The sequence below is a fragment of the Natrix helvetica genome, assembly GCF_964273705.1.
Source record: "Natrix helvetica genome assembly, chromosome: 5".
Lineage (NCBI taxonomy): Eukaryota > Metazoa > Chordata > Lepidosauria > Squamata > Natricidae > Natrix > Natrix helvetica.
Genome location: NC_138551.1, coordinates 89567213 through 89581109, shown reverse-complemented (window position 1 = coordinate 89581109; position 13897 = coordinate 89567213). Strand labels below are relative to the sequence as shown.

The 13897-nt window shown below is 40.7% G+C and overlaps 1 protein-coding gene across 1 annotated transcript in view; it reads right to left on the bottom strand.

Moving 5' to 3' along the window:
• Positions 1 to 13897, bottom strand: part of CDH23 (cadherin related 23) — a 677284-nt gene that overhangs the window by 30279 nt on the left and 633108 nt on the right. Inside the window, exons 46-52 of the mRNA XM_081954507.1 lie at positions 11904 to 12362; positions 9237 to 9353; positions 8880 to 9104; positions 7781 to 7950; positions 4872 to 5009; positions 2974 to 3093; positions 1127 to 1304 (exon numbers count right to left, since the gene is read on the bottom strand). Of these exons, the coding sequence (XP_081810633.1) occupies positions 1127 to 1304; positions 2974 to 3093; positions 4872 to 5009; positions 7781 to 7950; positions 8880 to 9104; positions 9237 to 9353; positions 11904 to 12362 (1407 nt within the window). The remainder of the gene's footprint in view (positions 1 to 1126; positions 1305 to 2973; positions 3094 to 4871; positions 5010 to 7780; positions 7951 to 8879; positions 9105 to 9236; positions 9354 to 11903; positions 12363 to 13897) is intronic.

The window sequence follows — 13897 nt, the reverse complement described above, 5'->3', positions numbered from 1 at the left end:
CCCCCACAGTATTTGCTTCCAGAAAGTAAGTAATCTGTGTACCAAGTTTGGTTGAAATTGCTCGAGGTGTTCCAGAGTTATGCTGGAACATACAAACACACACAGAGGGAGCCATTTATATACAGTATACATAGATTGGAAATGAGGAAATGCATTTCTGAATGCATTTCAATTGTCAACATTCAGGCATGGTCCAGAAAAATAACTCATTGTCAAGTAATTCGGCTTTAAATTGAAAAGAAGGCAACCCATGTTAACAATTAACGGGAGTAGAGATACGGGTTTTCAAGTGCAGAGGACTATTTGCAAGAAGACGTACATACAGATCAGATCAGGTTTTCAAACCAGGCATCGAGGTTCACCTTTCAAGATCCCAGACAGTGCACGAAATTTGCTCCTCTCTACCAAGTCACCTTCAACTGGCTAGCAAGTAGGGAAATATTACATTTCATGCCAATGAGTGGGCATGAAACTAGTAACAAGATTTTATCTCTGCTGTGTCAGCTAGGGATTAGTAAATGTAAGACAGAAGGACAAAGCAACTGGCATCTCTTGGAAAGCTTGACTACCAACATTCAGTAACTTATTTGCAAAGTAGAAATTGTGGCAAAGGAAAGCAACATAAGGTAAAAGTAAAGGTTCCCTTGCATATGAGTGCTAGTTGTTTCCAGCTCTAGGGGGCGGTGCTCATCTCTGTTTCTAAGCCAAAGAGTTTAGCTAGAGTGGTCCCTATTTTTCTACTTGCATTTTTTACATGCTTTCGAACTGCTAGGTTAGCAGAAGCTGGGACAAGTAACAGGAGCTTACTCCGTTACGCGGCGCTAGGGATTCGAACCGCTGAACTGCTGACCTTCTGATTGACAAGCTCAGCGTCTTAGCCACTGAGCCACCGCGTCCCTTTGAAAGCAACACACGCATCATAAAACTTAAAATTTACGTTAGTAATACTAATAAGCATACAATGCAAATATGTCTTATGGTGCACCAATTTGTATCTGTGCAGTTTAAAATTAACGACTTTTGATAAACTGAAAAATATGCAGCTAGTGTTTGTACCATTGAGATTTCTATGATTTGTCAATCATCTTTTTTGACAGGTATTTTGTTTGTTACTAGAGATACACACCGACTCCAGGTCCTTCAATGTTGAATGTTACCACTCCGTTGTCTCCCTCATCAAGGTCAACAGCAGTCATCGTGATGACAGAGGTCCCGACTGGCTCATTTTCGTATACGCTGGTGCTATATTGTTTTTTGGCAAACTGGGGCCGGCAGTCATTGATGTCCAAAACTGTTATTAACACCTGAAATCACCACCAAAACAATAAAGAAATTACAGGTAAAGAAGAGCATGAGACAACTGAAGTACAACACTGAAATGGAATTGCCATCCTTTCAGTATAATGTAACAGCATTGCATACACGAACCAGTGCTTTTAAGACTTGGTAATTTCCAAATGTGTAAATGCCACCCATTCACATTTGTGAACTCTCCAGCCAGTAAGCTTTGCTAAGAATTCTGGGAATTGAAGTCCGCAATACTGAAAGCGGCAAAATTTGGAAAATACCAAGCTGAGACAGGATGCTGGCTGTAGCGGATTCATCTTTGTTTATGGAGTGAATTAGTTGGTTTTTTATACCGTGTTTCCCCTAAAATAACACTTGGCATTATTTTGGGGGGAGGGCTTTTAGCGCGTCCACTCAAAAGCTTGATTGGGCTTATTATCCGGGGGGGGGGGGGGGGGGGAAGGTTATTTTCAGGGAAACAGGGTAAATTGTAGAAAAATAATATCCCTTTGTCTCAACTTCGTTTCATGTGCCTTTAAAAGTCCTTTGCAAGTATTGGAAATAATATATATGAATCTGGTGAAATAAATTAACAGATTGACTTAGCAGAAATAGAAGGAAGGAATGCTAGAAAGACAGAATTTCCTCCCCATTCTGGTTCTGTCCTGGCTTACTTGCCAGGTGGCACAGTGGTTAGAGTGCAGTACTGCAGGCTACTTCTGCTGCCTGCCGGCTACTTGCAATTTGGCAGTTCAAATCTCACCAGGCTCAAGGTTGACTCAGCCTTCCATCTTTCCAAGGTGGTTAAAATGAGGAGCCAAAATTGTTGGGTATTAATTTATGCTGAGCTGGATGCTGATTCCTGGTGGAGAGGTGCTTGGGTCTCTTCGTTCTTTTTGGGGGTGGGTAGGTGGTAGTCTTTTTTGCACAGGTAAAGGTAAAGGTTCTCTTCACACATATGTGTTAGTCATTCCTGACCCTAGGGGGCGATGCTCCAGAGGTGGGTTGCTTCCGGTTCGGCCCGGTTCAGCCGAACTGGTAGTAGAATTCAGGTCTGGGTCGCAGAACCGGCAGCGACCCAGGCCTGCCATGCCCCTGAACCGGTTCCCTCACTGCTGCTGGGCCACTGCCATTTTGGTTTTTAGTGACTGTGTATGCGCGGTTCACTGTAAATTGTTCTGTGCATGTGCAAAGAACAATTTACAGTGAACAGCACGCATGTGCACATTGCATGTGGGTTGCGAACCAGTAGTAAAACCGGCAGCAACCCACCCCTGCGATCCTCATTTCCGTTTTTCAGCCAAAGAGCCAGCCCTATACAAAGACGTCTCCATGGTCATGTGGCCAGCATGACTAGACGCCGAAGGCGTACATAATGCTGTTACCTTCCCACCAAAGGTGGCTCCTATTTTTCTACCTGCATTTTTACATGCTTTTGACCTGCTAAGTTGGCAGAAACTGGGACAAGTAATGGGAGCTCACTCTGTTATGTGGCACTAGGGATTCAAACTGCTGAACTGCCAACCTTTCTGATCGACAAGCTCAGCGTCTTAGCCGCTGAGCCACCGCTTTTTTGCATGGTAGACATAAATAGGTCTAAGGAAATCTCTATTTGACAAAGACAGAGGCTACCTTGTTTGCATTTTGAAAACAAAGAGCAAATTCTCCCTATTATAAGTTGGTTACCTGGACAGAGTTCTCTCGGCGATTGCTAGAAACATCCCCTGGATTGTCTCTAGCTACTGCAGATAACGTATAATGATCCCTCTTTTCTCGATCTAAGGTCGATAGAATGTAGATATCTCCCTGAAACACACAAAAAACTTTGGAAAGTTATCAGAAAGTGATATCATGCAATTATGTCAAATGGGAAGACTCCAAATTTCACAGCTAGGATAATACATAGTATAATATAGTGTTAGTGTTAGTGTTAGTGTTAGTGTTAGTGTTAGTGTTAGTATAGTATAGTATAGTATAGTATAGTATAGTATAGTATAGTATAGTATAGTATAGTATAGTATAACCTTTATTGTCATTGTACATCATGTATACAACAAAATTGGTTTTAGCCTCACTGGTGCAATCCATGACAGCAAATACAAACAACATAAATAGTATAATTAATAATCCCTATGCAAGTAATTAGGAAAAAGAAAAAAAGAAAAACTAGTCCTACGTTTCTGCATGTGCGTGGAGTGATTATGGTTATGTTTAAGAATCTGACATCCCAAGGATAGAAACTTACATACTTGTGATATAATACCAGGGGTGGGTTCCATCTTCTTCTACTGCCAGTTCACTCAGGGATGCGCTTCGGGCACGTGTGCTTGATGTGCGCTACACACTCATGTGCAGTAGTAAATAAATGCTTCTGCGCATATGCAGAAGCAAAGAACAAGACGGGGGCACCATAGGCATTGCCAATAAAACCGGTTTGGGGGCGTAACCAGCCAACATATTACCCACTAAGCTGAACTGGTCCAAACCGATAGGAACCCACCTCTGTATAATACTTGTGATATTCTAGAAGCTTATATCCATTGAAAGATATCTGGGACACTAGATTTGGGAATGCTAACATACACGTAAAGCAAGTTTTGGCAACACTAAGTCAGTAATTTATTTCTAATTACCATTATGGCAGGCAAAATGGAGAATGTTGATTTTCTTATCTCATTTTTTTTATAATTATCAAAGCTATATCTAGACTACCATGTTCTCTTTAGCATAAAACCTTGATTATTATTACTATTACTTAATAAAATAAATAAATAGAACTTAGTATTGGTTTCAGTGGCAAAGTGTGGCTAGCCCTTAAAATTGCACTTAGAAAATAGATTCTGCATAATATTTTAAAATGCTGTGATCATTATACCAGCTCTATAAAACAAATATTTAGAAATATTTCCACCATTTTTTATTTACAAAATTCTGTCCAAGGGGAAAAATTATATCAGAACTGGATCTGAACAACTGCTAAGTTACAGTTTTCAGTTTGCTGCATGCACAACTTATTGTTCGTTATATGTACAGGGTGTAATTTATTCTTACAATAATATTTAAGGCAAGTCAGTATTCATATTAATGGTAAATGGGAATGTCACAGGAAATAATTGATAATACAAAGCCATCATACAAGTTAAAGTGAAAATTCACTAATCAGTATGTCAAAGCCTAGTTCTCCCAGCAGCTGGCAAATATTTTAATTTCTCTTCCAAGTGCAAGGTTAAGACAGAAAAGGCTGTTCAGTTCTAGCTTAGTCTTATTCAGTAAGATTAGTCTTACTCTGCTCTATTAATCATTACCATACTCTACATTATTGAGTGATATCATCCAGAACAGTACTTTTTCAAACTTGGCAACTTTAAAATATGTAGACTTCAACTTCCAGAATTTTGCTGGCTGGGGAACTCTGGGAGTTGGAGTCCATACATCTTAAAGTCACCAGGTCTGAAAAATACTAGTCTAGACATAGATAGTCTAGACATCTTTAATTGCTTCGTATTGCCTAATAATAATCCTAGCACAAATTGGAAACCTGAATATTATCTTTTGAGCCCAGGGCTCTTATATGGCCTTAATACCGTGTTGGGGTTAATTCCAAATTTCCCCTCTCCATCTCCCAGGCTATACTGTATTTGAGCAAAGCGTCCAGAATCGGCATCTGTGGCTCGAACCCTCAAAATGATGGTCCCTAGAGGGACATCCTCAAAGACAGGCTTCTGTAAAAAAGAGGAAAACATGAGTCAGATGTGGTTATACTTCAAATTATTACAAAAGGGCATCATAATAGTTCATACCCTCAAGGGTGGGAATCAGCCAGTTTGGACCGGTTTGGGCAAACCGGATGCTAATTTTAGATCTGGTTCGCTGAACTAGTAGTTGCAAGGACTGGTTGGCCCCTCCCACCTCCCTCCACCCCTCCCAGGAGTCTCTACACAGCCTGTTTTGGATGCCAGGTAAGTGCAGGGCCTGTGGGAGGGCAAAAAATGGGCCTCCTGGAAGTTCTGGAAGTCTGGAAATGGGCCCGTTTCTGGCCTCCAGAGGGCCTCTGGAGACCGGGAGAGGCCATTTTCACCCTCCTGGAGGTTCAAAGAAAGCCTCCGGAGCATGGGGAGGGTGAAAACTCCCTCCATCACTGTGGTGCAGGAGGCCGAGTAGGCCACACTCACTATGGCCACGCCCATCCAGCAACCAGGCAGAGAACTGTTGCTAAAAATTTTGAATCCCACCCCTGCATACACTCTGTTATTATGTGAGTTAAGCAGCTTTCTTGAGTGATCAGGCTATACAATCATAGGGTTGGAAAGCTCACTGGAAGTCTTCTAGACCAGCTGAGTGAGCAAATCAAACTTGGATCACCATCCTGAGAAGCCATCTTGTTCAGAGTTTGCCTTGCTTCTAATATACAATTAGAGGTGCAATTCAAGGCGCTACCTGTCACCTTTAAAACCCTCCATGGTTATCTGAAGGACTGTCTCTTCACAGTTGCACCCAGCCAATCCACCAGAGCAGGGAGGCAGGGAATGTTGCAGTCCCCTCTCCTTAGGGGTACATCTGGCGGGACCAGAAGAAGGGCTTCCTCCCAGGTGGCTCCCTCCCATTGGAACATCATCCCTGCAGAGATTAGGCAAGGCCCTGGAGACCTGGTTTTGCCAACAAGCCTGGGGAACCTAGAGTAGGGTGGAGCCCATCAAGTGGCTAGTTTGGTTGTTTGTTGTCGCCAAGGAGGTGATTGTTTTTACTCTTTGTATATTGGTGGGTTTTTTTTGTAAGCCATCTAGAGTTACTGAAAGTGAGTGGACAGCCATATAAATTCTATAAATAAATAAATAATAAATAAATAAATAAATAAATAAATAAATAAATAATAAATAAATAAATAAATAAATAAATAAATAAATAAATAAATAAATAAATGTTCATCAACCTTTACCAAAGATTTATTTTGGGTTCCTCTTTTCCTAAATACCTAGAATAAGAAGTCCAAAAATTCTATTGTAAGATTCATATAACATTACAAGAATGTTTTATTTGCCTTCTGCCTTCTTCTCTTTTTCTCCTTCTTTGTGTCATGTGACTTTGGACCAATGTTTTTCAAACTTGGTAAGTTTAAGATGTATGGCCTTCAGCTCCCAGAATTCCACAGCCAGCATGTTTTATTTGTTTAAAATAAACGCCTACATTTTTAATTAACAATTTGGATACCATTCTATGAATCTTCCTAGTTGAAAAACAGTGGCTAAGTAAATGAATAATATAACATGAGATATTGTCTTAACTAATATTATTACAATGACATAATAAATTTGATCCATAATTCACACAACTGACAAGCTAATCTGCTAATTGCAGTATTAAGTACTACAGTACCAACTTTTAAAAATTGCTTTTAAAAAGATGAAACAAATTTTTGAAGGTAATCGTAAGTCTGTCAAAGCCTAATAGATATGGATAATTAAAACAATTCTCCTTCAGAGGGAGTATGAGTCTGGCCACCAGATGGAGGGGACAGGCAATAAGGTCTCAACTTTTTGTCCTGCTTCTGCATTTTTCAAGAGCTTTTATAGAACATTATCAGAGGAGGTTCCAAACATCTGAAAATGCAAGTCAATTCTTGTACCTTTAAGTTCTTATAACAGTTTCACCCCTGCTACAAAAATAATAAGTGCATTATATAGCACTGCATTATATATTGTTAATATACACCACATTCTGATTATATAGATTACAGTAGCTGGATACTGGTGCTTCGCGCCGAAACTATGTGATCGGGCTATGCAGGAGAAATTCGGTTCACAATCCGTTTGCTCAGTGATGGTTGGTGATTGAAACACATAAGGGAATATTGCTCTCACCACCTTGAGTCCAGAAGCAGTTCCATAGGTGGAAGGTATAGACATTTTGGTGAGGTACTGACATTTAGTACTGTAAGGAGCCCCAGGCCGCTCATGTGGAATTTCTGCCAGTTTGAACTGAGGTAATGGAATGTGAGGCAACTGGCAGTTGGAACAGAGTTCTTTTCAGGTGGGGAGGGGGAGTAGAATGTCTAACTCCTTAGCATCAAAACGTGTTAATATAAGCAACTGGCAATTGGAACAGTGTTCTTTTCAGGTGGGGAGGAGGCGTAGAACTCCTTAGCATCAGAACGTGTTAATTACTGTATAACAAATACTAATGATCTGATGGTCATTTCTTAGCAAGCACCTAGAAGTCAAGAGGAACATATATGCCAAATTCCAAGTTAGTAGGCTTTACAGTTCTGGCGATTTCGTATTGAGTGAGTGATACTTGGCTTTTCTATATAGATAGAAAGATATACATTCCCTTCCCCCTGCCTAGTGTGATCCTGATCATTCAACCCTACATTTCAACCACAGGGCTGCCAAAAGAAAAGTATTTCAAATAGGAAAAATAACTGAGAAGAACACAATGACCCTTTACCCAGTCTGTCTCTCCCTCCTAATTTCTCATAAATATTTCTTGCTTTCACCTGGTAAGATGGCTGGCTAAACGTGGGATTGTTGTCATTGATATCCACAATTTCTAGATAAACTGGTATTTCAGCAGCTCTCTGTGGAATCCCATTGTCAGAGGCCCGAACAGTAAAATTTAGCCAATGGACCTCTTCATAGTCAACTGTTCGGTTTGAAATTACCTTTCCTAAGAGTGATCAGAAAAACATGAAGATTGTTACTGTACATAATCCTTTTATGAAACATGTCCTGTCCTCTCATTCTATGTCTACAACATGCTTAAAAGGATACAAAGACTTTTTACATACAGTTTCTGCTGCTAGAATATAAAATCATGATATTGTATGATGTTAAGGCCCTTGGGATTAATTTTAAAATAAATATTCTGGACTATTTGGGATAAGCAAACCAAAAGATTATTCTCATATTTAATGTCTAGAAATGTAATCTGTGTCTGGAAACAGATGGCGATCCTGAACCATTATGCTTCACTTCATTGTAGGTTAATGTCTTTTATACATATTCCTACATCATAAAGCCCATGCAAAGACTATATATTCACACAATCCCCCCCTCTCAAACAAACATAGGAACCAAACATTTATTATTATCCAGGGTACCACAAGTTGAATTTTTGATTGTAACTAAAAAAGAAGGCAACAAATGATGCAGCACTCTGATACAGTTTGGGCAGATATTTGTTTAAAGGTAAAGGTTTCCATCACACATATGTGCTAGTCATTCCCAACTCTAGGGGGCAGTGCTCAACTTTATTTCAAAGCTGAAGAGCCAGCGCTGTCCGAAGACATCTCCTTGGTCACGTCGTTCATTCGTTCATTAAGATTAGTTTCAGGAGTGTGAAGATCTGTCCGTGAATCTCAGAGACTCTGGGCCTGGTCTTTCCTTGCACAGCACCTCATTTGGAAAATATTTACATGGCAGCTTTCCAAGATAGATAAGGTCTGTAGTCATAAATATTCCTTTGAAAGACTGTTTGCCAGGTCTTTGCTGAATGTGAATGAGAGGAATTCACATTCATTGAATAAAAGGGTTTTTGTCAGGAGCAGGACTCTGCCTCATGCTTTTTGGGGAAGCTTAGGTCAGAACAGATCTTACCTGCTGAGCTGTCTTCAAGCTGGACATATCCCTCATGGGAGAGATTGAACAATTGATATGTGATCTGCCCATTAACACCTTTGTCTGGATCTACAGCCGACAAGGATATTAACGTGGTCCCTGGGGTGGCTCCTTCTAGTATCCGTTCTGTGAAAAATGTTGCCCCATAAGGGCGGAACCAAGGTGCGTTATCATTGACATCCAAAACATTTACGGTCAGCTTGGCTGCAAGAGAGAGAGAAGTAAAAGACAAGTAATATTGAAAACCTGAATATTAACCATTTTGGGGTCTCTCTTTCTTTAAAGTAAAAATATTAACACCATTATTAATCTAATCTGGAGTAGAAACTCTCTCACCATTTGGCACGCTCACGGAGCGCTCCAGCACCTCACTGGCATTATCATAGACAGAGATTGTGACATCGTAAGTGGCCACCAGTTCCCTGTTTAGAGTAGACTTCACTTTCACTGCTCCTAAAAAGTACAAAAGGGAGAGAAAAAGACACATAAAATTATGGAGAATTGCTGAAAAGTCTTTCGTTCTTCTTCCTGATCTCTTTTTCCACCTCAAAGATCTTTCCCTAAGTTAATTATTGGCAAGCCATTTATGAAATACACTTTCGTAAATGGAGCTGAGGTGGCGCAGTGGTTAGAGTGCAGTACTGCAGGTTACTTCTGCTGACTGCCAGCTGCCTGCAATTTGGATGTTCGAATCTCACCAGGCTCAAGATTGACTCAGCCTTCCATCCTTCTGTGGTCAATAAAATGAGGATCTAGATTGTTGGGGGCAAATAGGCTGACTCCGTAAATCGCTTAGAGAGGGCTGTAAAGCACTGTGAAGCGGTATATAAATCTAAGTCCTAGTGCTAGTGCTATTCTACACATATCCAGTCTAATTGTGCCCTACTTACTTTAAAAAACCCATGTCTTTGTATTTTATAACTTTTTATAAGTCGTATTTATAAACAAAAACATACCTGTGAAAGGGCATCTGTAGGAAAGATGACTGACTCTAAACTAAATTGATCCCAGTGCCTGAATGAAATGTGCTTTTCTCTCTGTACAGAAATAATATTAAAGTAGGCTTCCTCAAAACAGGGGTTGTAGATGATCTCCTATCGTCAGCTAAGAATTCTTTAGAATTCTTTATTCTTTATTGGCCAAGTGTGAATGAACACACAAGGAATTTGTCTTTGGTGCCTATGCTCTCAGGAGAATAAAATACATTCATCAAGAATAAAAATCAAGATGGTGCTATATTCTGTAAGTTCATGTTAACATATCTTTTAAGACTCTCGTGATTAATACTCTGTTTTATATGAACTTTATAAAGTTGCTTATATATTGCTAGAACTTACATGCTGCTACATTTATGGAGAGTTTGATCAGCATATATATGCTATTTTCTTAAATCACTGCAACCGTTAAAAGAACAACAGCATTATATTTACCCTCCACGAACAGTTTCATGAAATTTCTGCTCAACCATGAAATTTAGCAAGTGACCTTGAGAAATAACTATTTCTCAGGCTAAGCCACCTAGCAAAGTTGTTGATAATAATATTCCTCATTGCTTAGGGAAATCATGATTCAAAGTCATACATGAATTCTGAGCAAATAACCAGGAGCAAATTTTGAGCATCACCAAATCATGTCATTGGATCAAGAAAGCTTTGCTACACTCCCCTGCGAACCAAATCATGAGACAAAGGATCACTTACCCTAAAAATGCTTGCCCCTCCCATTCCCTTAGCTGCTTAGGTGCTTCTGAGGACGGTCATCATTCAGTCTGTGAAGGCTGTGGCACAAGGTATAGTTTGCTAGCCAGACACAAACCAGCACTAAACCAGGAATGATGATGGTGATGAGAATGAATAGAGTGTTGACAGAGATGCAAAGATAACACATAGTATAGACACAGAAACACAGAATTCAAACCTGCTGGTCTGAGAGCCATAAGGAAAGCAAAGAGATAGTTAGTTAAAGCAAGTATCCAACAAACGTGCGTAGAAAAACACAGAGGGCTCTTCCAGACAATAATGATACTTAATCAAGCTGAACTTCTTATTGATCAGCTGGGATGTGATGGCAGGACTATCAAAAATTTCAATATAGAACTGTTATCGTTCTTCCTTTCCTTTCCTTTCCTTTCCCTCTCCTCTCCTTTCCCCTTCCTCTTTATAAAGGTAGGGAGAAACTGATGTTCTGCCCGCAAACTGAGGAGGTAGAAGCCCTGCTGGTTGATGAGATAGAAGAAAACTGTCTTCATATGACACTGAGGGGTGGTCTGAAGTGCTGATGGCCAATCAATTTTTGCCCTTGGTCTTTGCTCTGTTTGGTCATTGGCTGGTTCTCTGTGACGATATTTAAATTCACAAAGAAGGTCATATACTAAGTCCACTGAAGTCCTATGAGTGTTAAATAGTCAGAAGAATTAGTTCAATCCCTGCTACATTTAAATTAACCAAGCAGAGGATTTGTACACTGCAAAGATTGAAGTCTGGAAGTGCCCAAGAAAGCAAGGGAGAATAAGAAAGAAAAAAAGTGCAGAATATGAAAAGGAAAGAAAAAAAGGTAGAAGATATTGGGAGGGCATCTTCCACGCCATTTGTTATTCTGGTAATATTCCCATTTTCCAAGGGAAACTGATCCTTAAAGGGCAAATGGCTGGTTTTTTTTCCAGCCCCGATATATTAAAAGCTGGGAATGCACATTTGATATATGGCTTAGCATAATTGCTAATTTGGACCAATAATATTATTTTCAGCTTTAATGTACAAAGCATTAGGGTTTTTTCCCCACCTTCTGCTGTTTTTAACCATATTTGTTAGATCCCCTACACCAGGGGTGTCCAAACTTGAGAACTTTAAGACTTGTGGACTTCAATTCCCAGAATTCCCCAGCCAGCATGGCTGGCTGGGGAATTCTGGGAGTTGAAGTCCACAAGTCTTAAAGTTCTCAAGTTTGGACACCCCTGCCCTACACAGTGGTGATCTATGTCATATTGACTTCCAACTCTTGTACCTGTTTGAAAATCCACTGAAAAAACTCCTTGCTGGTCGGGCACAAAAGCATCTGTATCATCTTTGGCCAGGATTTCAATGAGGTAGTACTCCAGCCGGGGATTGAGATCTTTGTCAACTGCTGTCATTTCAGCTATAACTGTGCCTACGGAAGCTGATTCGGGGACACTGACAGTCTGGATGGGATTAAGAAACTCTGGCTGAGAGTCATTGATATCATCAATCTGGATGCTGACGGTGGCGGTACCAGAGAGAGACGGCGTGCCTTGATCTGTAGCAACCACTGTCAAGCGGTAGTGGTCCTTTTCTTCTCGGTCTATAGTTATATTGGCCACGCTGATGACCCCACTCTTAGCGTGGATCAAGAACTTATCTTGAGCTCCACTCTCTATCCGGTAGCTCAACTGCCGATTGAGGCCACTATCCATATCAGTTGCCATTACCTGAAGCACGGAAAAACCTAGGGGGAATCCCAGACTGTATTATTAGAGAGGATATTTCAGTTATTCAGAAGAAACAGGTGAACATTTCGAATTAGTCCATCTGACCTCCAGTATTCTCCAGTTAACCCAAACTGATCTCCAACAATTCCGTAAGTTTCTGTGAGTAATGCAGAGCAATGTAAAGGAAGTTGTAAAACTTATCCCTTAGAACAGGGATGTCAAACTCGATTTCATCAAGGGCCGAATCAGGGCTGCGTTTAACCGCGGAGGTGGGCGTGGCCATGGTGGGCATGGCCAGCTTGACATCACTCATGACGGGGGCGCCTGTGATGGTCTGAGCGCTCTGCCAACAAAAACAGGCTCCAGAACTCCATTTTCAGTTACGATGGCCTCCTAAAGCTCCATTTTCACTGGCAGAGGGAGGCAGGAGGCCGTTGCAGCTGAGAGCTCCATTTTTGCTGGCAGAGGCACCGTGGGCCAGTGCTTTGCTGTTTCTAGGGCGGCCCCCACAGGCCACATCTAAGCACCTCGCAGGCCAAATCTGGCCCCCAGGCTTGAGTTTGACACCCCTGCCTTAGAGGAAGATGTGCACCACTGTGATGCTGCAATAACTTGTTTTACTTTTCCACAATTTATTTGTAAAAGATACGTGGGAAACATAAGCACAAATAACTGCAAGTCCCAACAGATAATAGTACATTGCACAGAGGGTCGTATGATGTTTTAATGAGAAATGAAAAAGGCTCTGTCTGTGATCTATGTCAGTGTATCTCAACCTCAACAATTTTAAGAGATGTGGACTTCAGCTCCCAGAATTCTCCAGCCAGCATATTTGCTGGGGCATTCTGGGAATTGAAATCCACCTCTCACAATGTTGCTGGAGTTGGAGAAATACTGGTCCGTACCATATCAAATTGCAATCAAAAGAGACAGTCTTTGATACTTTAAAAAAAGATATAGGCAAAACAATTTATATAGACGTAATTAAATCAATATCTTTTTTTTATAATTGACCAACTAGTTGCAAAGTACAGAGTTGTTTTTTAAAATAGAATTTACCAACCAAAAACGTTCCAAGTCACTGGTCCACCATATTTCTATTGGTGCAATGATTCTGTTTAGTTTAAACCAGGGTCTCCAACTTTGGCAATTTTAAGACTTACTTTCCCAATCATGTAAAAAGAGGGAAAGTTGAGATTTAAAGCAGGGGTCTCTAATCCCAGAGGTGGGTTGCTGCCGGTTTGGCTGCCGGTTCGGCATGCAAAAAATTTTTTGTGCGTGCTCGCTTCGCTCATACACACACCAAACACTTGTGCGTATTTGCATCTAAAAATGTCTGCGCATACCCAAAATGTTTAAAAAGAAAAAAATACATTTCTGCAATGAAAATTGTTCTGCGCATGTGCAGAACAAAAAATCAAGATGGCGCCGCTGTAGAAGAACCAGTTCAGGGGTGTGGCAGACCTGGGTCGCTACAGGTTCCAGCAACCCAGGCCACCAATTTACTACCTATTCGGCCGAACTGGCCCAAACCAATAGGAACCCATCTCTG